This window comes from Oryctolagus cuniculus, chromosome 7 (assembly GCF_051225735.1).
Source record: "Oryctolagus cuniculus isolate XC-2025 breed Fujian yellow rabbit chromosome 7, ASM5122573v1, whole genome shotgun sequence".
In the NCBI taxonomy this organism is placed as follows: Eukaryota; Metazoa; Chordata; class Mammalia; order Lagomorpha; family Leporidae; genus Oryctolagus; species Oryctolagus cuniculus.
In genome coordinates, this window is record NC_142873.1 from 152,224,390 (window position 1) to 152,242,995 (window position 18,606).

The 18,606-nt window shown below is 45.0% G+C and overlaps 1 protein-coding gene across 13 annotated transcripts in view; it reads left to right on the top strand.

Annotated features, from left to right (window-relative positions):
* Window positions 1-18,606, top strand: part of UBR4 (ubiquitin protein ligase E3 component n-recognin 4) — a 158,502-nt gene that overhangs the window by 9,850 nt on the left and 130,046 nt on the right. For all 13 annotated transcript variants that reach the window (XM_051858039.3, XM_089301426.1, XM_051858043.3 and 10 more), the window contains exons 2-11: window positions 338-435; window positions 3,523-3,626; window positions 4,352-4,481; window positions 4,594-4,733; window positions 6,184-6,286; window positions 6,377-6,518; window positions 6,650-6,774; window positions 11,920-12,044; window positions 12,604-12,663; window positions 12,757-12,947. In XM_051858039.3, coding sequence (XP_051713999.2) covers window positions 338-435; window positions 3,523-3,626; window positions 4,352-4,481; window positions 4,594-4,733; window positions 6,184-6,286; window positions 6,377-6,518; window positions 6,650-6,774; window positions 11,920-12,044; window positions 12,604-12,663; window positions 12,757-12,947 — 1,218 coding nt within the window. The remainder of the gene's footprint in view (window positions 1-337; window positions 436-3,522; window positions 3,627-4,351; window positions 4,482-4,593; window positions 4,734-6,183; window positions 6,287-6,376; window positions 6,519-6,649; window positions 6,775-11,919; window positions 12,045-12,603; window positions 12,664-12,756; window positions 12,948-18,606) is intronic.

Here is an 18,606-nt window from a genome sequence, read left to right on the forward strand (position 1 = left end):
GGTTATCATCTGCTGCCTCCCACAGTACACATTAGCAGGAAACTGGAATTGGAAGTGGAGCTAAGGCTCCAACCCAGGCACTCCTGTATGGGATGTTGTTTTCCCAGGAAGCTTCATAATTAGTGTGTCAAGTGCTCCCCCTCATCATGTTGAGTCTGATAGCTTGAACATGATACTTAATTCTTGAAGCTTTGCTTTCTCAATCTTGAATACGCAGATAATATAACTACCTACTAAGTAGGATTGCCTAAAGAATTAAATAAGCCAGTGCCTACAAAGGGGTACCTGACACATAGTAAGCACTAAGTAAATGTCCGAATTTTTTTTTTTTTTGCAGTGAATCAGAAATCCTGCACCATGAGAAGCAGTATGAGCCATTCTACTCATCTTTTGTTGCACTTTCCACACACTATATTACAACCGTTTGCAGCCTCAGTAAGTATTCCGCTCTGTCACTGCCTTCTGAGAGCTTGTGAATAGGAGGATTGTTTGTTCTCTTGTTAGAGTGTCTGAACAAGTTGTTAATGAAGTCCATGTTTTAGCACTTCTAAGAGTAGAGTTCACCTAGGAGTGGAGACAGCTGTCTGTGATGGTGAGGCCCCAGATGGTCCCTGATCTAGGCTAATAAAAGAGTGGGAGTTAAATTTTGTTTATTTGCATTTTATTTGAAAGGCAGTGAGATAGACAGATGTGGGTCTGGGCTGGGTTAAACCCAGGAGCCCAGAATTCTACCTGGATATCCCACAGGGGTGGCAGGAACCCAGGTACTAAACTGTATCAGAAGTAAAGTAGCCAGGATTAAACTGGGCACTTCAGTATGGGATGGGGTTGTCCCATGTGGCAGCTTAACTGCTGTGCCAAACACTTGCCTCCCAAATGAGGTTTTTCTTTTTTTTTTTTTTTTTAAGATTTATTTGTTTATTTGAAAGAGTTACAGAGAAGGAGAGGCAGAGAGAGAGAGAGATCTCTTCCATCTGCTGGTTCTCTCTCCAAGTGGCTACAGTGTTTAGAGCTGGGCCAATCTGAAACCAGGAGCTTCTTCCAGGTTTCCCACATGGGTGCAGGGGCCCAAGCACTTGGGCCATCTTCCACTGTTTTCCCAGGCGCATTAGCAGGGAGCTGGATTGGAAAGTGGAGCAACCAGGACTCAAACCAGTGCCCATATGGGATGCTGGCACCACTGAGGCTTTACCTGCTACACCACAGTGCCGGCCCCCTAAGTGGGGTTTAAAAACTGTTGGGCTTAGATACCTGCTTCATAACCATTAATTCATATCCTTTCCTTTCTTGGTCAGAAACATTTCATTGATTTCACTAATGTCATTGTTGGTGTTTTAATTTCTTAACACATGGGGTTAGTAACTAAGGCTCTGCTGCTTGTTTGCTCTGGTGAGAGTGTGAGTTCTTCCGTTTTGTCTAGTATGTGAAGGGATTTTTAAGAACTATGTATTTTTAAATTTATTTCAAAGGCAGAGTAACAGAGGGAGAGACGAAGATATATTCCATCTGCTGGTTCACTCTCCAGATGACTGTAACAGCTAGGGCTAACCAACCTAAACCCAGGAGCCTGAAACTCCATCTTGGTCTCCCACATGGGTGGCAGGGACCCAAGCACCTGGGCTGTCTTCTGCTTTCCCAGGCATAGCCCCTGAAGAATCACTTTTTTTTTTTTTTTAAATATTTATTTATTGGTGCTGGCACTGTGGCGTAGTGGGTAGAGGTGCTGTGGTGTAGCGGGTAAAGTCACCGCCTGCAGTGCCAGCACCCCATATGGGCGCTGGTTTAAGTCTACGGCTGCTCCACTTTCAATCCGGCTCTCTGCTATGGCCTGAGAAAGCAGTAGAAGATGGCCCAAGTCCTTGGGCCCCTGCTCCCGGCTCCTGGCTTCAGATTGGCATGCTTCTGGCCGTTGCAGCCAATTGGGGAGTGAACCATTGGATGGAAGACGCACCCCCCCCACTGTGTAACTGTGACTTTCAAGTAAATAAATAAATCTTTTTTAAAAAGTTTATTTATTTATTTATTTGAGAGGCAGAGTTACAGAGAGGCAGAGGGGGAGAGAGAGAGAGAGAGAGAGAGAGAGAGAGAGAGAGAGAAAGAAAAGTCTTCCGTCTGCTAGTTCACTCCCCAGATGGCTACAACGGCTGGAGCTGCACTGATCCAAAGCCAGAAGCCTGGAGCTTTTTCCAGGTCTCCCATGCAGGTGCAGGGGCCCAAGGACTTGGGCCATCTTCCACTGCTATCCCAGGCCATTGCAAAGAGCTGGATGGGAAGTGGAGCAGCCGGTACTTGAACTGGTGTCCATATGGGATACCGGCACTGCAGGCGGCGGCTTTACCCACTATGCCACAGCACCGACCCTGGAAGAGTCACTTTTAACCTAAGGAAATTTTGTTTTTCTTTTGGGAAATTCATTTAGAACCTATGGGAAAGGAGAGAGAGAGTATAATGTGGTGTTTAAGAGCATGAACTCTGGAGGCAGACTTCTTGGGTTTTAATCTAGTTGTGCTTTTGTTCAAGTTATTTCACCTCATTTTGCTTCACCTTGATCATCTGTTAAAATTAAGGGAAAGATGGGATGGCACTGTGGCATAGCAGGTAAAGCCACTGCCTGCAGTGCCAGCATCCTATATGGGCACCGGTTCGAGTCCTGGCTGTTCCACTTCCAATCCAGCTCCCTGCCACGGCCTGGGAAAACAATAGAGGATGGTCCAAGTCCTTGGGCCCCTGCACCTAAATGGGAAACGCAGAAGAGGCTCCTGGCTTCAGATTGGCCAAACTCTAGCCATTGCAGCCATTTGGGAACTGAACCAGTGGATGGGAGATCTCTGTCTGCCTTTGCCTCTCAAATAAATAAATAGATGTTAAAAAAAAAAATTAAAAATTTAGGGTAAGGATGAGGCTGGCATTGTGGTGCTGGTATCCCACATGGGTGCCAGTTCAAGTCCTGAGTGCCCCATTTCTGACCCAGCTCACTGCTGATGCACCTGGGAAAACAGCAGAAGATGGCCCAAGGGTTTGGGCCCCTACCATTCACCTAGGAGACTCAGATGAAGTTCCTGGCTCCTGGGTTCTTCCTGGGCCAGCCTTGGCCATTTCAGTCATTTGGGGAGTGAACCAGCAGATGGAAGATTTTTCTGTCTCTCCTCTCTGTAACTCTTGATTTTCAAATAAATAAAAACAACAACAACAAAAATTGAGGGGAAGAAGATGATATCTATTTCATAGAATTGGCTTAAGGATTAAATGAGTTAATATATTTGAAGAGCTGGGTGCTGATTGTGATGTGAGTATTTTCTATTATAATTATCTTAATTTCCAGTGATTTTAAGATCAAATTGATGTGTAACTAGCTGATGGTTATCTGTCAGAATACCTTAGTCTCTTGGATTGTTGGTTGTGAATAATTATCAGAATGATATTAAGGATTCTGGGAATATACAGCTCAAAGCTTGTTTTGCTTGATTTATTGACTGTAAGGCTGAACAGTCTGAGGTTAAGTAAAATTTATATCTTTCTTAGTTCCTCGGAACCAGCTTCAGTCGGTGGCAGCAGCGTGTAAAGTCTTAATTGAGTTTTCTCTCCTGCGCCTGGAGAATCCAGATGAGGCTTGTGCTGTGTCCCAGGTGAGAGTGATGGGCCCAATTTCTGGTCCTAATTTTGAGGCAGGATTGTGACTAATGGAATTGATGGAGAATGGATGACATAGAGCAGAGGTTGGTAAAACATTTCTTTAATAGGCCACATGGTATCTCTTGCAAATAGTCACTGCCTTTGTAGTGTGAAAGAAGCCATGTTCAGTACACACATGAATGAACTTGGCTGTGCTCCATTAAACATAACTTACTGAAATGGGCCTGGGACTGCACTGGGGCTGTAGTTTGCTAATCTTTTGTACATGGAACTGTGTGATCTTTTTCAAGGACTGGAAATTTACATACCTACATGGATCAGGCAGGAAACAAAATGAGTAAAATGTGCTAGTTGAGAAGGTTTCAGGCCCCAACTACAAGGGCAAAATACTATTGGCCCTGGCTGATTGCAGCTGTGTAGGAATGGAGACTCAAAGTGCTCTGTCTGGTGAATCACTGCTATTTGTAAGGGAAACGTTCCCATTTTTGAAAAGCTGGCCATAACTTTAAATTAAAACAGAATACTGTGAACAGATTAAGACCAATCTGCAAGCCAAGTATGTTCTCTGAGAGCCATCAGCATGTAATCTCTGCTATAATGTTTTTTCTCAAATTATAGTTATTTCTATGAGCCTAAATTTGGCCCTTTACCCATTAGAATTCCTAAAAGTAGGAAGACACCTATTGAAAGACATAATTTGAATTTGTTTTCTTTTCAGAAACACTTGATTCTTCTAATCAAGGGCCTATGCACTGGCTGTAGTCGACTAGATAGAACTGAAATCATCACATTTACGGCGATGATGAAATCTGCCAAGCTACCACAGACAGTGAAGACGCTTTCAGATGGTGGGTACCGTCAACAGACCTGGTGACGTGGCCACCCTCCTAGCCAGCTTCTTCCTGTTTTACCTTTGGGTGGTGGTCTTCTCATCCCTTTTTGTGCTTTTGTGTTTTACAGTGGAGGATCAGAAAGAGTTGGCTTCACCAGTAAGCCCTGAGCTGAGGCAGAAGGAGGTCCAGATGAATTTTTTGAACCAGCTGACCTCAGTTTTTAATCCTAGAACTATAGCATCTCCACCTGTCAGTCCGCAGACTCTGGTGAGTTCCGTCAGACAGATGTCCTCATCTCTGGATTTAAGAGGGTAACCCTAGAATATGAAAGTGACATATTTGATGTTTGTGATATAAAATCGGGGGTTGGTGTTGTGGCACTTCAAGTTAAGCAATTTCAGCATCCCATATGAGTACCTGTTCAAGTCCCAGGTGCTCCACTTCCAGTGCAGCTCCCTGCTAAGGAACTGGGAAAGCAGCAGCAGATGGCCCAAGTGCTTGGGCCCCTGCACCCATGTGGAAGACCCAGATGAAGTTCTGGATTCTTGGTTGCAGCCACTTGGGGAGTGATCCAATAGGTGGAAGTTTCTCTCTCTCTCTTTTTCCCCTTGTCTATAACTCTGCCTTTTGAATAAATAAATAAAGCATTTTAAAAAAAGAGCGATGCTGTTTGGGATGTCTGCATCCTGATGTTTGAACAGTGCCTGGGTTCAAGTCCTGTTCTGCTCCTGATTCCAGATTCCTGCTAGTGAGCACCCTGGGAGGCAGCAGGTGATGACTGCAAGTAGTTGGGTCCCTGTCACCCATGTCAGAGACCACATTAAGTTCCAGGATCCTGGCTTCAGTCTGGCCCAGGCCTGGGTATTTTGGGCATTTGGAAAATTAAGCAGGAGAGAGATCTTTGTCTCTTGTGTCTCTCTGCCTTTCAGATAATAATATAAAAATGTGATTTGCATGCCATGCTAGAAAAAATAATTGAATAATTCAAGCAAAAAATTCTCTCTAGCTCCTCTCTCCATAGTTATTACTATTTTTATCACTGTTCATCTAAATATTCCTTATCACAAATGGACAAATATAACATATTACGGTTTTCTATAAAAGATATCACTCTGTATCCATAGAATTTGTATATTTAGATTTGTTTTATTTATTTGAAAGGCAGAGTTACAGGGCGAAGGAGAGTCAGAAACAGACACACAGAGAGATTGATCTTGGAAAAATAAACTATACTGGGACTGGTGCTGTGGTGCAGCAGGTTAACGCCCTGGCCTGAAGCGCCGGCATCCCATATGGGCGCCGGTTCAAGTCCTGGCTGCTCCACTTCCAATCTGGCTCTCTGCTATGGCCTGGGAAAGCAGTAGAAGATGGCCCAAGTCCTTGGGTCCCTGCACCCACGTGGGAGACCCGGAATCTGCTTCTGGCTCCTGGCTTTGGACCATTGCAGCCAGTTGGGGAGTGAACCAACAGATGGAAGACCTCTCTCTCTCTCTGCCTCTCCTCTCTCTGTGTAACTCTGACTTTCAAATAAATAAGTCTTTATAAAAAGAAAAACTGTATCATCTCCAACATTAGTGAGGAATGTTTTTCCACTCTTAACTGGAAATCTGAAGCGTGTCCAAGGTGCTACTGCTTACTTTGCACAGTTGGTTTGATTCTGAACTCCAGGGTGGCAGGCAGTGCACAGGGTCCTGACAGGCCTTGTGTTTTTCTTCAGGTGGAAGGGGAAAGTGATGAGCAATCATCCACAGATCAAGCTTCTGCTATCAAAACCAAGAATGTCTTCATAGCTCAGAATGTGGCTAGTCTTCAAGAGCTTGGTAAGATTCCCAATGACTGTCAGAAAGCTGGTTCCTCTGCTTACAGAAGTCTGTGAGAGCTGTTTGTAAGGTGCCTTTCCACTGATGCAGGTGGCTCAGAGAAGCTGCTGCGTGTATGCTTGAACCTGCCATATTTCCTACGTTACATCAATCGCTTCCAAGATGCAGTGCTGGCCAATTCCTTCTTCATCATGCCTGCAACTGTTGCAGATGCCACTGCAGTTCGTAACGGGTAAGGTACTCCACCCTGCTTATGCTTTGCATTCAAATGAGAAAGAGATCCAGCTGGTTAGTTTTTTGGATGCTGATTTTGTTTATCAAATTAAAAGTGAGTGATTCTAAGATCTTTCTGTTATGTTCCAGTTTTCATTCCCTAGTGATTGATGTGACTATGGCATTGGATACCCTTTCTTTACCTGTGTTGGAGCCTCTCAGTCCCTCCCGTCTACAAGATGTGACGGTCCTCAGCCTCAGTTGTCTGTATGCAGGTGAGACGTTTTGTCTGACGTCATTTTCTCTGTCAAGAACAAGTACTTTCAGGAAACTTTTTTTTCTTCAAGAAGCTTAAGAATCCTCTGGGCACTCTTTTCCCCTTTCTTCTAGGTGAAATGAGGTCTCACTGAGAAACTTTGTCATTGATCCTATTATTTCTTTTTTTTTCCTAAAGATTTATTTTATTTATTTGAAAGACAGTTATAGAGTTAGGTAGAGACAGAGAGAGAGGTCTTCCATCTGCTGGTTCACTCCCCAGATGGCCACAATGGTTGGAGTTGTGTCAGTCTGAAGCCAGGAGCCAGGAGCTTCCTCCAGGTCTCCCACGTGGGTGCAGGGACCCAAGGACTTGGGCCATCTTCCTCTGCTATCCCAGGTCATAGCAGGGAGCCGGATTGGAAGTGGAGCAGCCAGGACTTGAACCGGCACCCATATGGGATGCTGGCGCTTCAGGCCAGGGCTTTAACCCACTGCACAACAGTGCTGGCCCCTGATCTATTATTTTACTACTGGAATTGTGTTGATTTCATAGGATGTGCAGATATTGTCTACTATTTTAAAGGCCAAGGACTGTTTTTATATTGAGAAAAATAATACATAGTTCCTGCCCTTGAAGACGATATACCTGAGCAATGGAGGAAAGACAGTAGTATCCTATAAAGTGGGGTGATAAAAACAATAGGAGAGGGCCGGCGCCACGTATCACTAGGTTAATCCTTCCTAGCGGCACTGGCACACCAGGTTCTAGTCCCGGTCGGGGCGCCGGATTCTGTCCCGGTTGCCCCTCTTCCAGGCCAGCTCTCTGCTGTGGCCCGGGAGTGCAGTGGAGGATGGCCCAAATGCTTAGGCCCTGCACCCCATGGGAGACCAGGAGAAGCACCTAACTCCTGCCTTTGGATCAGCGCGGTGCGGCGGCCATTGGAGGGGGAACCAACGGCAAAGGAAGACCTTTCTCTCTGTCTCTCTCTCACTGTCCACTCTGCCTGTCAAAAACAAAAACAAAACAAAACAAAACAAAACAAAACAATAGGAGAGGCCGGTACCACAGCTCACTTTTCTAATCCTCCGCCTGTGGCACCGGCACCCTGGATTCTAGTCCCGGTCGGGGCGCCGGATTCTGTCCCGGTTGCCCCTCTTCCAGGCCAGCTCTCTGCTGTGGCCCGGGAGTGCAGTGGAGGATGGCCCAAATGCTTAGGCCCTGCACCCCATGGGAGACCAGGAGAAGCACCTAGCTCCTGCCTTTGGATCAGCACGGTGCGGTGGCCATTGGAGGGTGAACCAACGGCAAAGGAAGACCTTTCTCTCTGTCTCTCACTGTCTACTCTGCCTGTCAAAAACAAAAACAAAACGAAACAAAACAATAGGAGAGGCCTGTGGCACCGGCACCCCGGATTCTAGTCCCGGTCGGGGCGCTGGATTCTGTCCTGGTTGCTGCTCTTCCAGTCCAGCTCTCTGCTGTGGCCCGGGAAGGCAGTGGAGGATGGCCCAAGTGCTTGGGCCCTGCACCCGCATGGGAGACCAGGAGGAAGCACCTGGCTCCTGGCTTTGGATTGGCGCAGTGCGCCGGCCATGGCGGCCATTTTGGGTGCGAACCAATGGAAAAAGGAAGACCTTTCTCTCTGTCTCTTTCTCTCACTAACTCTGCCTGTTCAAAAACAAAAATGAAAAGGCAATAGGAGAAATACAGAATCTTCTGGACAAAGAGGGGAGATATTGAATCTTGTTATGGGTACAGTGCAGGTTTAAATGAGTTCCCTGGAATATAAAGAATGTTATTCACGTTCCCTTAAAATCCCCTTTTTTCCTCTTGCTTTTGCTGCCTTGGAAGCGAGGTCTGACAGCTGATGTTTCTTCTCTTTTCAGTTGTTGTCAAAGTCATTTTTTAACCCAAATCACTGATCCTTGGTTTAACTCTAAGACGTACCATAGCCTTGATAACAACTTCAGATGTTTGCTTGGTTTTGCACATGAAGGTTTGAGTAGGCAGTCTCAGGAGCACCAAGAAATTGGAGAGGTAGATTGATCTCCCTAAATTCTTCAGCAGCCTCAGTTTGAAGCTTGTGTACAAATAAGAGTATAAAGATAAAGGCATCTGTGCTCCCAGGGACCTTACTGTCTTTTAGAGGATAGTAGTAGATAATTTTTATGTGTAAGATACTGAATGAGAGTGAAGAGGAAATGCTATGGAAGTTAGAGGAGGCAGAGTTCACTTTCAGTTGGAGGAGGCAGTAGTTATAAAGGAGTTCTGGTGTTGTATTTTTTAAGACAGGTAGCATTTCATCACAACCATTCCTAGGTAGAAGTGAAAGCAGGGCCAGAAGTAGCCTAGATTTTGGGGGATGGTGTATGTATAAGCGTATAGTTTTTACCCTCCTCTTTGAATTTTTATTTTATTTTATGTATAAGATCTAGCATGGTTTTTCATTGGGTGGATGTCTTGGGTAAACCATTCCAGGAAGGCCACTTGGTTCAACTTTATGAAGCCTGTATCTTCTGTATACTGTTAGAAATTCTGGCAGCATATACTGGGTCTGTGTTTTCAACCATGCTGGTTGTATTATTATTATTTTTTTTTTTATGTTTTGTTTATTTATTTGATAGCCAACAGTGGCAGAAGGAGAAAGAGAGATACTGAGATCTTCCATTTGCTGGTTCACTCCTCAAATGCCTGCAACAGTAGGGCTGGGCCAGGTCGAAGCCAGGAGCCCAGAACTCCATACGGGTTTCCCAAGTGGGTGGCAGGTACTCGAGTACTTCAGATGGCATCTTCCTTCCCAGGCTCATCAGCAGGGAACTGAATCAGAAGTGGGGAGTAGCTGGATTAGAACCAGCACCCCAGTGAAAGATGTGAGTCTCCCAGCAGCAACTTAACCAGCTGTGCCATGATGCCCACCTTGCAGACTATGCTGGTTTGAGTAGACCTGATGGGAGTAAGAACCCTGATTTTATTTTTGCAGGTGGCGCTTGTCAGGCTACTTTCAAGGGTGCAATGAAGGAAAAAGAAAGAGCTAGTGCAACATAAGCTTTTTGGTCTATAGGCTTTGTGGGTAACAGTGGGTATTGTGTAGCTGAACAGAAGTAGGACTGCAGTCATTTGAACCTTGTCTTGTAGACTGATTTAAAAGGGTAACAAGATCTGATCTATATTTCAGGAAAATTGTTCAGGCAGCTGTATGCAGGATATTGTGTTGTGGGAAATACTAGAGGCAAGTGGACCAGTTAGAAGGAATTTGCCATCATTTGGGCAAGATATTCTAAGACCTGACCTAGAGCAGCTGCATTAAGAACAGAAAGCTAGGGGCCAGCACTGCGGTGTAGCATGTTAAGCTACTGCCTGCAGCACTGGCATCCCATATTGGTGCCAAATGGGTATGAGGCGTGGCTACTTCACCTCCGATCCAGCTCCCTGCTAATGTGCTTCTGAAAGCAGCAGAGGTAGCTCATGTCCTTGGGCCCCTGCACCCACATGGGAGACTTGGAAGAAGCTCCTGGCTTTAGCCTGGTCCAGCCTGGACCTATTTGGGGAGTGAACCAGTGGTTCGAAGATCTCTCTCTGTGTCTCCCCCTTACTTATGTAACTCTGACTTTCGATTAAATAAATAAATCTTTTTTTTTTTTTTTTTTTTTTTTTTTGACAGAGTGGACAGTGAGAGAGAGAGAGAGAGAGGAAGGTCTTCTTTTGCCGTTGGTTCACCCTCCAATGGCTGCTGTGGCCGGCGCGCTGCAGCCGGTGCATCGTGCTGATCCAAAGCCAGGAGCCAGGTGCTTTTCCTGGTCTCCCATGGGATGCAGGGCCCAAGCACTTGGGCCATCCTCCACTGCACTCCCGGGCCATAGCAGAGAGCTGGCCTGGAAGAGGGGCAACCGGGACAGAATCCGGCGTCCCGACCAGGACTAGAACCCAGTGTGCCGGTGCCGCAAGGCGGAGGATTAGCCTATTGAGCCACGGTGCCGGCCTAAATAAATAAATCTAAAAAAAAAAAAAAAAAGAGGGGACCAGTGCTGTGGCATAGCCGGTAAAGTCGCCTGCAGTGCTGGCATCCCATATGGGCTCCAGTTCAAGTCCCACTGCTTGACTTCCGATCTAGCTCTGCTAAGGCCTGGGAAAGTAGTAGAAGAAGGCAGGTGGGAGACCCAGAAGAGGCTCCTGGCTCCTTGCTTTGGATTGGCGCAGCTCCAGCCATTGTGGCCAATTGGGGAGTGAACCAGTGGATGGAAGATCTCTCTACCTTTCCTTTTCTCTGTGTAACTCTGACTTTCAAATAAATAAATCATTAAAAAAAAAATAGAAAAATAAAATGTGTTCTCTCCAGACCAATTTTCATTGCAGTTTCCTAGTGCTCTGCCTTTGACATTGGATTTGTGAATTTGAGGTTTATTCCAGTTTTCAGGGGATTTCTTATTTATTTGTTTATTTAAGGGGAACAGATTTCATGTATTTCATATATACAAGTTTTATTTTTTTAAGATTTATTTTGTTTATTTGAAAGAGTTACAGAGAGAGGTAGAGACAGAGAGAAAGAGAGGTCTCCCAAATGACTGCAGTGGCCAGAGCTGAGCCAATCTGAAGCCAGGAGCTTCTTTTAGGTCTCCTACATAGGTGCAGGAGCCCAAGGACTTGTGCCATCTGCTGCTGCTTTCCCAGGCCATTAGCAGAGAGCTGGATCGGAAGTGAAGCAGCTGCGACTTGAACTGGTGCCCATATGGGTTGCTAGTGTTGCAGGCAGAGGCTTAACCCTCTCCACCATAGCCCCAGCCCTGAAAATGTATTTTTTAAATATTTATATGTTTGAAAGGTTGATTTAGAGAGAAAGAGACATCTTCCATCCACTGATTGGTTCCCCAAATGCCTATAACAACTGGCACTGGGCCAGGTCACGACCTGGAGCTCACGATGCCATCTGGGTCTCCCACATGGTTGCAGTGGTGCAAGTACTTGGACCATCTTCTGCTGCATTCCCAGGCACATCTGCAAGGTGCTGGACTGGAAGCAGAGTATCCAAGATTCAACCTCACACTCTGATATGGGATGTCAGTGTTGCACATTGCAGCCTACCCCACTGTTAGAACACTAGTTCCTGTGTTTCAGTTTTGTGGATTCTTGAGAGTGCTCCACAATTGCAGTCTATCTTCTTTCTCAGGTGTGAGTGTGGCAACCTGCATGGCCATCCTTCATGTAGGCAGTGCCCAGCAAGTGCGGACAGGGTCTACGAGCTCCAAAGAAGAAGACTATGAAAGTGATGCAGCTACGATTGTCCAGAAATGTGTAAGCCACCATGTGGGAATATGGGCGCCTTGGTTGTTTAAATGAGAGAAAGTGGCCAGTTCCACTTACTTCTTGGAGAGAGGAAAGGACTTGGTGTATTCTCCACACTGCATTTCCTGGGTGGTGGATCTAGAGGGTCGGTGTTCAGGTTGCTCATTTGGCGTACTGGTTTGCACAGATGCTTACCTTTCTCTATGTGACAACTTTATGGTGGTAGTGGTCCTTGTGAAGGATTGTCATTCATTTGCAAATATATTTGAGGGCTGACTGTGTGTCAGTGTCCTTTCACGAGGGACATGCAGTGAAGGTCATGTCATGTAGTGGGAAGTGCCTCATAAATTGTGATCGAAGCTGACATGGGGCTCAGAGTCCTGCTTTAGATGTCACCTCAGAGAAGGTGGCATTGGGATTCAGCTCCTTGTGAAGATCAGGAATGTGATCATTGAAAAGGGACCCGGGACGTTTAACTGTTCAAGGTAATTTAATTTGTGTAAGATTTAGCATTTATAATGAAATCTGTCAGTTTGCTCAGGTTTTTTGTCTCTTTGATATTGGACAGCTTGAAATCTATGACATGATTGGACAAGCAATCAGCAGTTCACGCCGGGCTGGTGGTGAGGTGAGGAGCATGTTTCTGCGGTGTTTCTGTTTTATAATTGCTGAGACGTGAATATCTCTTTGTTCATGTTTCATTTTGTGCCTTTTACAACAGCACTATCAGAACTTCCAATTGCTGGGTGCCTGGTGTTTGTTAAACAGCCTTTTCCTCATTTTGAACCTGAGTCCTACTGCCTTGGCTGATAAGGGGAAAGAGAAAGATCCACTGGCTGCTCTCCGAGTCAGAGACATCCTTTCTCGTACAAAAGAAGGAGTGGGCTCTCCTAAACTGGGGCCTGGAAAAGGGTATGTGTCCATTTGATGAGTAGAAACTTATGTTTCATTTCCTTTTGTTTTGTTTTGTTTTGTTTCTCTGCCATTTTGTATTGATGAGGAACTAGTGTAACTCCTGTTTGTATTAGAAATACTTCTCTTTTGGGCCGGCACCGCGGCTCACTAGGCTAATCCTCCGCCTAGCGGCGCCGGCACACCAGGTTCTAGTCCCGGTTGGGGCGCCGGATTCTGTCCCGGTTGCCCCTCTTCCAGGCCAGCTCTCTGCTGTGGCCAGGGAGTGCAGTGGAGGATGGCCCAAGTGCTTGGGCCCTGCACCCCATGGGAGACCAGGAAAAGCACCTGGCTCCTGGCTCCTGCCATCGGATCAGCGTGGTGCGCCAGCTGCAGTGCGCCGGCCACAGCGGCCATTGGAGGGTGAACCAACGGCAAAGGAAGACCTTTCTCTCTGTCTCTCTCACTGTCCACTCTGCCTGTCAAAAAAAAAAAAAAAAAAAAAAAAGAAATACTTCTCTTTTACCTGGTTTGAAATTAACAATTCAGCTGATGGCCGTGGTCTCCTCCCTCTACATCATAGCTGCACAATTTTGGATAAGTCACCCATTCCCTTTGATCCTGTTTCCTCATCAGTCACAAGGAGAAAATATTTTTATAGTTTATATTTTAGGGTTTTTATGAAGTTCAAATTAGAGAATGTGCTTCTGATTTGTAACTGGGTCTGTTTTAGTTGGAGTTGAGTACTTGTGTAGTTAGCATATAAGGGTGAGAGTATTGTCATCCTGCTGTTTGCTTCTTGAAACATTTGAAACTGTTTTTGATGAAGTCTGTGCCATAAGCCTTGCTAGCTTGGAAAGAATTATTGTTTATTCATTCAGTTCCTATGACGTGCTAAGCACTCAAAGTGTTGAGGGTTTTGCACTAGAAAAAACAATGCCCTGCCTTTATGAAATTAATTGTCTAACTGTGGAAGGGCCAACAAAGTACACCAACAGATACATTATAGATTGTCACATACAGTAAGTATTGTAAGAAAAGCCAGAGCAAGGAGCTAGCAAGAGTTGGGCAAGTATTTAGTTAGTATGGTCCAGAAAGGGCTCTGCAGATGGGCTATGGAGATTCTATGTTATGAGACAGAGAATACCATGTAAGTATTTGGGTAGAATGGCTCAGGTTGGAGGCGGAAGTGTGATTGATGTTTTTGATGACCAGCAAGATCAGCACGGCTAGAATGGAGAAATTGAGGGGCAAGAGTTGTAGAAAATTAGGGTCTGGTGTTTTGTCACAGCGGCTTAAGCCCCCATCTGCACGCCAGCATCCTGGATGGGTGCTGGTTTAAGTCCCAGCTGTTCCACTTCTGCTGATGTGCCTGGGAAGGCAGTGGAAGATGGCCCAAGTGATTGGGCTCCTGCTACCATGTGGGAGATGTGGATGAAGCTCCTGGCTCCTGACCTCTGGCTTCAGCCTCTTCTAGCTGTGGTTGGTGCTACCATTTGGGGAGTAAACCAGCAAATGGAAGGCCAATTTCTTTCTGTCTCTGTCTCTCCCTTTCTTTGTAACTCTGCCTTTCAAATATATAAATAAATCTTTAACAAGAAATCAAAAAGAATGATAGAAAATTAGGTCAGAGAGGAAGCCAGTGGCCAGATCATTTGGGAACAAGTGCAGGGAGTAATTGTTAGAGGGTTTTCAACAGGGAAGAGCCGTGACATGCTTCATTAAGGATCTTAGAATCCACTTGTTGTATGGAGACTAGGCGGCAGAATCATAAGACAGCAAAGAGGGAAAATAGTGCATTACTCCAAACTTGCAACTTGGAATAGGGTGGTAGTGGCCAAGACAGAGAAAAGAGGTCCAGCTGAATATGCTGGAAGGTGCAGCTGAGAAGCTTTGCTGATGCCTTGGATGTCGGCTGTAAAAACGATGACAATGCACGTTTTTGGCTTGAGCAACTGGATTGTGTAATGTATTGACTTAGGTAATGCTGGTTTATGAATAGGTTGAGTGGAAGGAAGGAGGAGAAATAGTTTAATCTTGGCTATGGTGAATTAAGGTGACTACTAGGCTTCCTGATGAGATGTTGAGTAGGCTGAGTTTGGATATCTGAATCTGTAGTTCAAGGAAGAGGTCAAGTTCTGGACCTCATCAACAAATTATTCATTGAGTGTCTTCTCTGTCCTAGCTGTGGGTTAGTCTGGAGTGCTATATGAACAGCAACAAAAAGGACATATTGCCAAGAGACGTGAGATATTCACACAAACATGTCAGATTATATCTAAAAATACTGTAATGTCATTTTAAAAATGTTTATTTGGAAGACAGAGTGATACATAGATCTTCCATCTTCTAGATAATCATACAAATATATGTCATAATGTATCCAAAGAATATTATAATGGGGACTTCTGTTTTTGTTGTTGTTAAAGCTTTATTTGTTAATTTGAGAGGTAGAGTTACAGACAGAGAGACGAGAGACAGAGGGAAAGGTCTTCCAGGCCATAGCAAGGAGCTGGATTGGAAGAAGAGCAGCCAGGATGCAAACCGGAGCCCATATTGGATACTGGTGCTGCCAGTTTAGCCCATTATATGCCACAGTGCTGGCCCCTAATGGGGACTTTAAAACAATGTTTATTTTTATTTGCAAGGCAGAGTCTCTCTCACTCGCAGCAAATACACAGATCTTCTATCTGCCAGTTCACTCCCCAAATGGGAAACCAGTGGAAGATGGCCCAAGTCCTTGGGCCCCTGCACCCGTGTGGGAGACTCAGAAGTTGTTCCTGGCTCCTGGCTTCGGATCTGTGCAGCTTCGGCTGTTGTGGACATCTGGGAAGTGAACCAGTGGATGGAAGACCTCTCTCTCTCTGCCTCAGCCTTTCTGTAACTCTACTTTTTAAATAAAATAAATCTTTAAAAAAATAAAAAAAGGACACATATGCATTGTGTAAGCTTCAAATCACACAGATGAGTGTAAATATTAAAATAGAAAAATATCTTCACAATTTTTTTTTAAGATTTTTTTTTAATCCAAAAGGAAGAGATAGAGAGAAAGAAAAAGAGGACTTCCATCCTCTGGTGCACTCCCTAAATGGCTGTCTAAATTGCCAGAGATGGGCTGAGCTGAAGCCAGGAGCCAGGAGCTTCTTCTGGGTCTTCCACATGGGTGCAGGGGCCCAAGCTCTTGGGCTGTCTTTCACTGCTTTCCCAGGCGCATTAGCAGGGTGCTGATTTGGAAGTGGATCAGCCAGGACTTGAACTGGAGCCCATATGAGATGCCAGTGCTGCGACAGTGGCTTACTTGCTGTGCCACAGTGATGGCTCCAAAATCTTCACAATTTCTACGAGATAGATAAACCATTCTTCCAGACAGTTTTTTGTGCACATATATAAAATACATAAATTTACAAAACTTGAGATCACTCTATATAAAATACTGTAAATATTTTTCAGTGACACTGTTGCAGAGTATATCCAATCATTTAATGGCTGGTAGTATTCTACTATGTAAATATATCATAGGTGACTAATTCCTCTACTGATGCATGCTATTTAATAGGTTGCTGCTAATTTCTCTTTCTTTTCTTTAGAAGATTAATCTTATTTATTTGAAAAGCAGAGTTAGAGAGAGAGAGGTCTTCCATCTGCTGGTTCACTCCCCAAATGGCCACAACAGTCAGGGCTGGACCAAACTGAAGCCAGAAGCCAGGAGTTTATTCTGGGTCTCCCACATGGATGTAGGGGCCCAAACCCTTGGGCCATATTCTGCTGCCTTCCAGGCACATTAGCAGGGAGCTGGATTTAAAGTGGAGCAGCTGGGACTCAAACTGGTGCCCATATGGGATGCTTGCGTCTCAGCAGCTTTACCCGCTTTGCCACAATGCTAGCCCTGACTCCCAAATTTCTTGTTTTGATCAATCATGCGTTGATAAACTTTTGGGAACTTGTTTAGTTGTCCTTTTGGGGCAAATTCCTGAAAGTGCAATTGTTAGGACAAAGAGCACACATTTTCAGAAGTAAGAAGCAGAAAGAGAGACAGTACCTATCTGCTGATTCATTTTCCAAATGTATGAAACAGCTGGGGCTGGCCTGAGCTGAAACTGGGAGATTGGAACTCAATCCAGGTTTTCCATGTAGATGGCAGGAATCAAATTCTTCCAGCCATCACTGCTACTTCGCAGCGTCTGCTTGGCTGGAAGCTGGAGTCAGGAGCTGGGAATCAAACCTAGGCACTCTGATGTGGGAGGCAGGTGTCTTAAGAGCTCTGGGCTAAATGCTGGCTTACAGACATGTATAATGTTGCTAAACTCTTAGGAAAGTTAACACTGATTTGCATTCCCATGTATTGTGTATGCACATGTCCTTTGACACTGGGTATCATTAGTCTTCATGTTTGCTTAGAGGAGAAAAATCCTATGACATTGTTTCTACTGTGTTTCTTTGGTTAATACTGTAATTGTACGCCATTTCATATATTCATTGGTCCTTTTTGTTTGTTTTTGTAAAGTGCCTATGTCCTTGCCTTAGTTTTCTCTTTGATGTTTGTCTTTTCTTTCTCTTTTGTAAAGACTTATGTATTTATTTAAAAGCTAGAGTTCCAGAGAGAGAGGGAAAGACAGAGAGAGAGATCTTCCATCTGCTGGTTCACTCCTCAGATGACTATAATGGCCAGGGCTGGGCCAAGCCTAAGCCAGGAACTTCATCTGGATCTCCCACATCCGGGGCAAGAGCCCAGCTTGGGCCATGTTTTGTTGCTTTCCTAGGCCATTAGCATGGAACTGGATTTGAAGTGGAACAGCGGGATGTGAACTGGCACCCAAATGGGGTACTGGCATTGCAAATAGCAGCTTTACCTGCTATACCACAACACTAGCCCCTTTTTTCTGTTTAAAAATTTTTTTATTGGAAAGGCAGAGAGACAAGGAGAGAGAGAGACAATTAGTGAAGCCAGGAGCCTGGATCTTCCTCTGGGTCTCCCACATGGGTGCAAGGGCCCAAGCACTTGAGCCTTTTTCTACTGCTTTCCTAGGCCACAACAAATATTTGGATTGGAAGAGGAGCAACCGGGACTAGAATCTGTACCCATGTGGGATGCCAGTGCCACAGGCAGAGGATCAACCTATTGTACCACAGTGCTGGCCCCTAGAGATCTTTCATCTACTGATTCAGTCCCCAAATGCCCACAACAGCTAGGGCTGGGCCAGGCCTAATCCAGGAGCCCAGACGTTACTCTGGGTCTTCCTCATGGTTGGCAGGGACCCAGGTTCTTGAGCCATCAGCTCCTGTCTCCCTGGGTGCCCATTAGCAGGAAGTTGAATCAGAAATGCAGCTGACACTTGAATCCAGGCACCCCAGTGCAGAATACACACATCCTCAATGGACGCTTAGTTGCTGTGACAAGTGCTTAAACTGTCCTTTAATATTACTGATTTATATGACTGTTAAATGACATGTATATTCTGGATAAAAGGAAAGTTTTGCTTAAATGAAATGTAAAACCTTGTTTTCAATTCTCTTAGACTTGTTCAGATATTTTATAAAAGTCGGTAATATTAATCTTTTTCTTCTCAGAAAAATGATTCTTTAAAACTTCAACCAACTATTAAATGTCAGCATCTTCACATGACACCAAAGCTTTTTTTTTAGATTGATTTATTTGAAAGAGTTGCAGAGAGGGAGATGC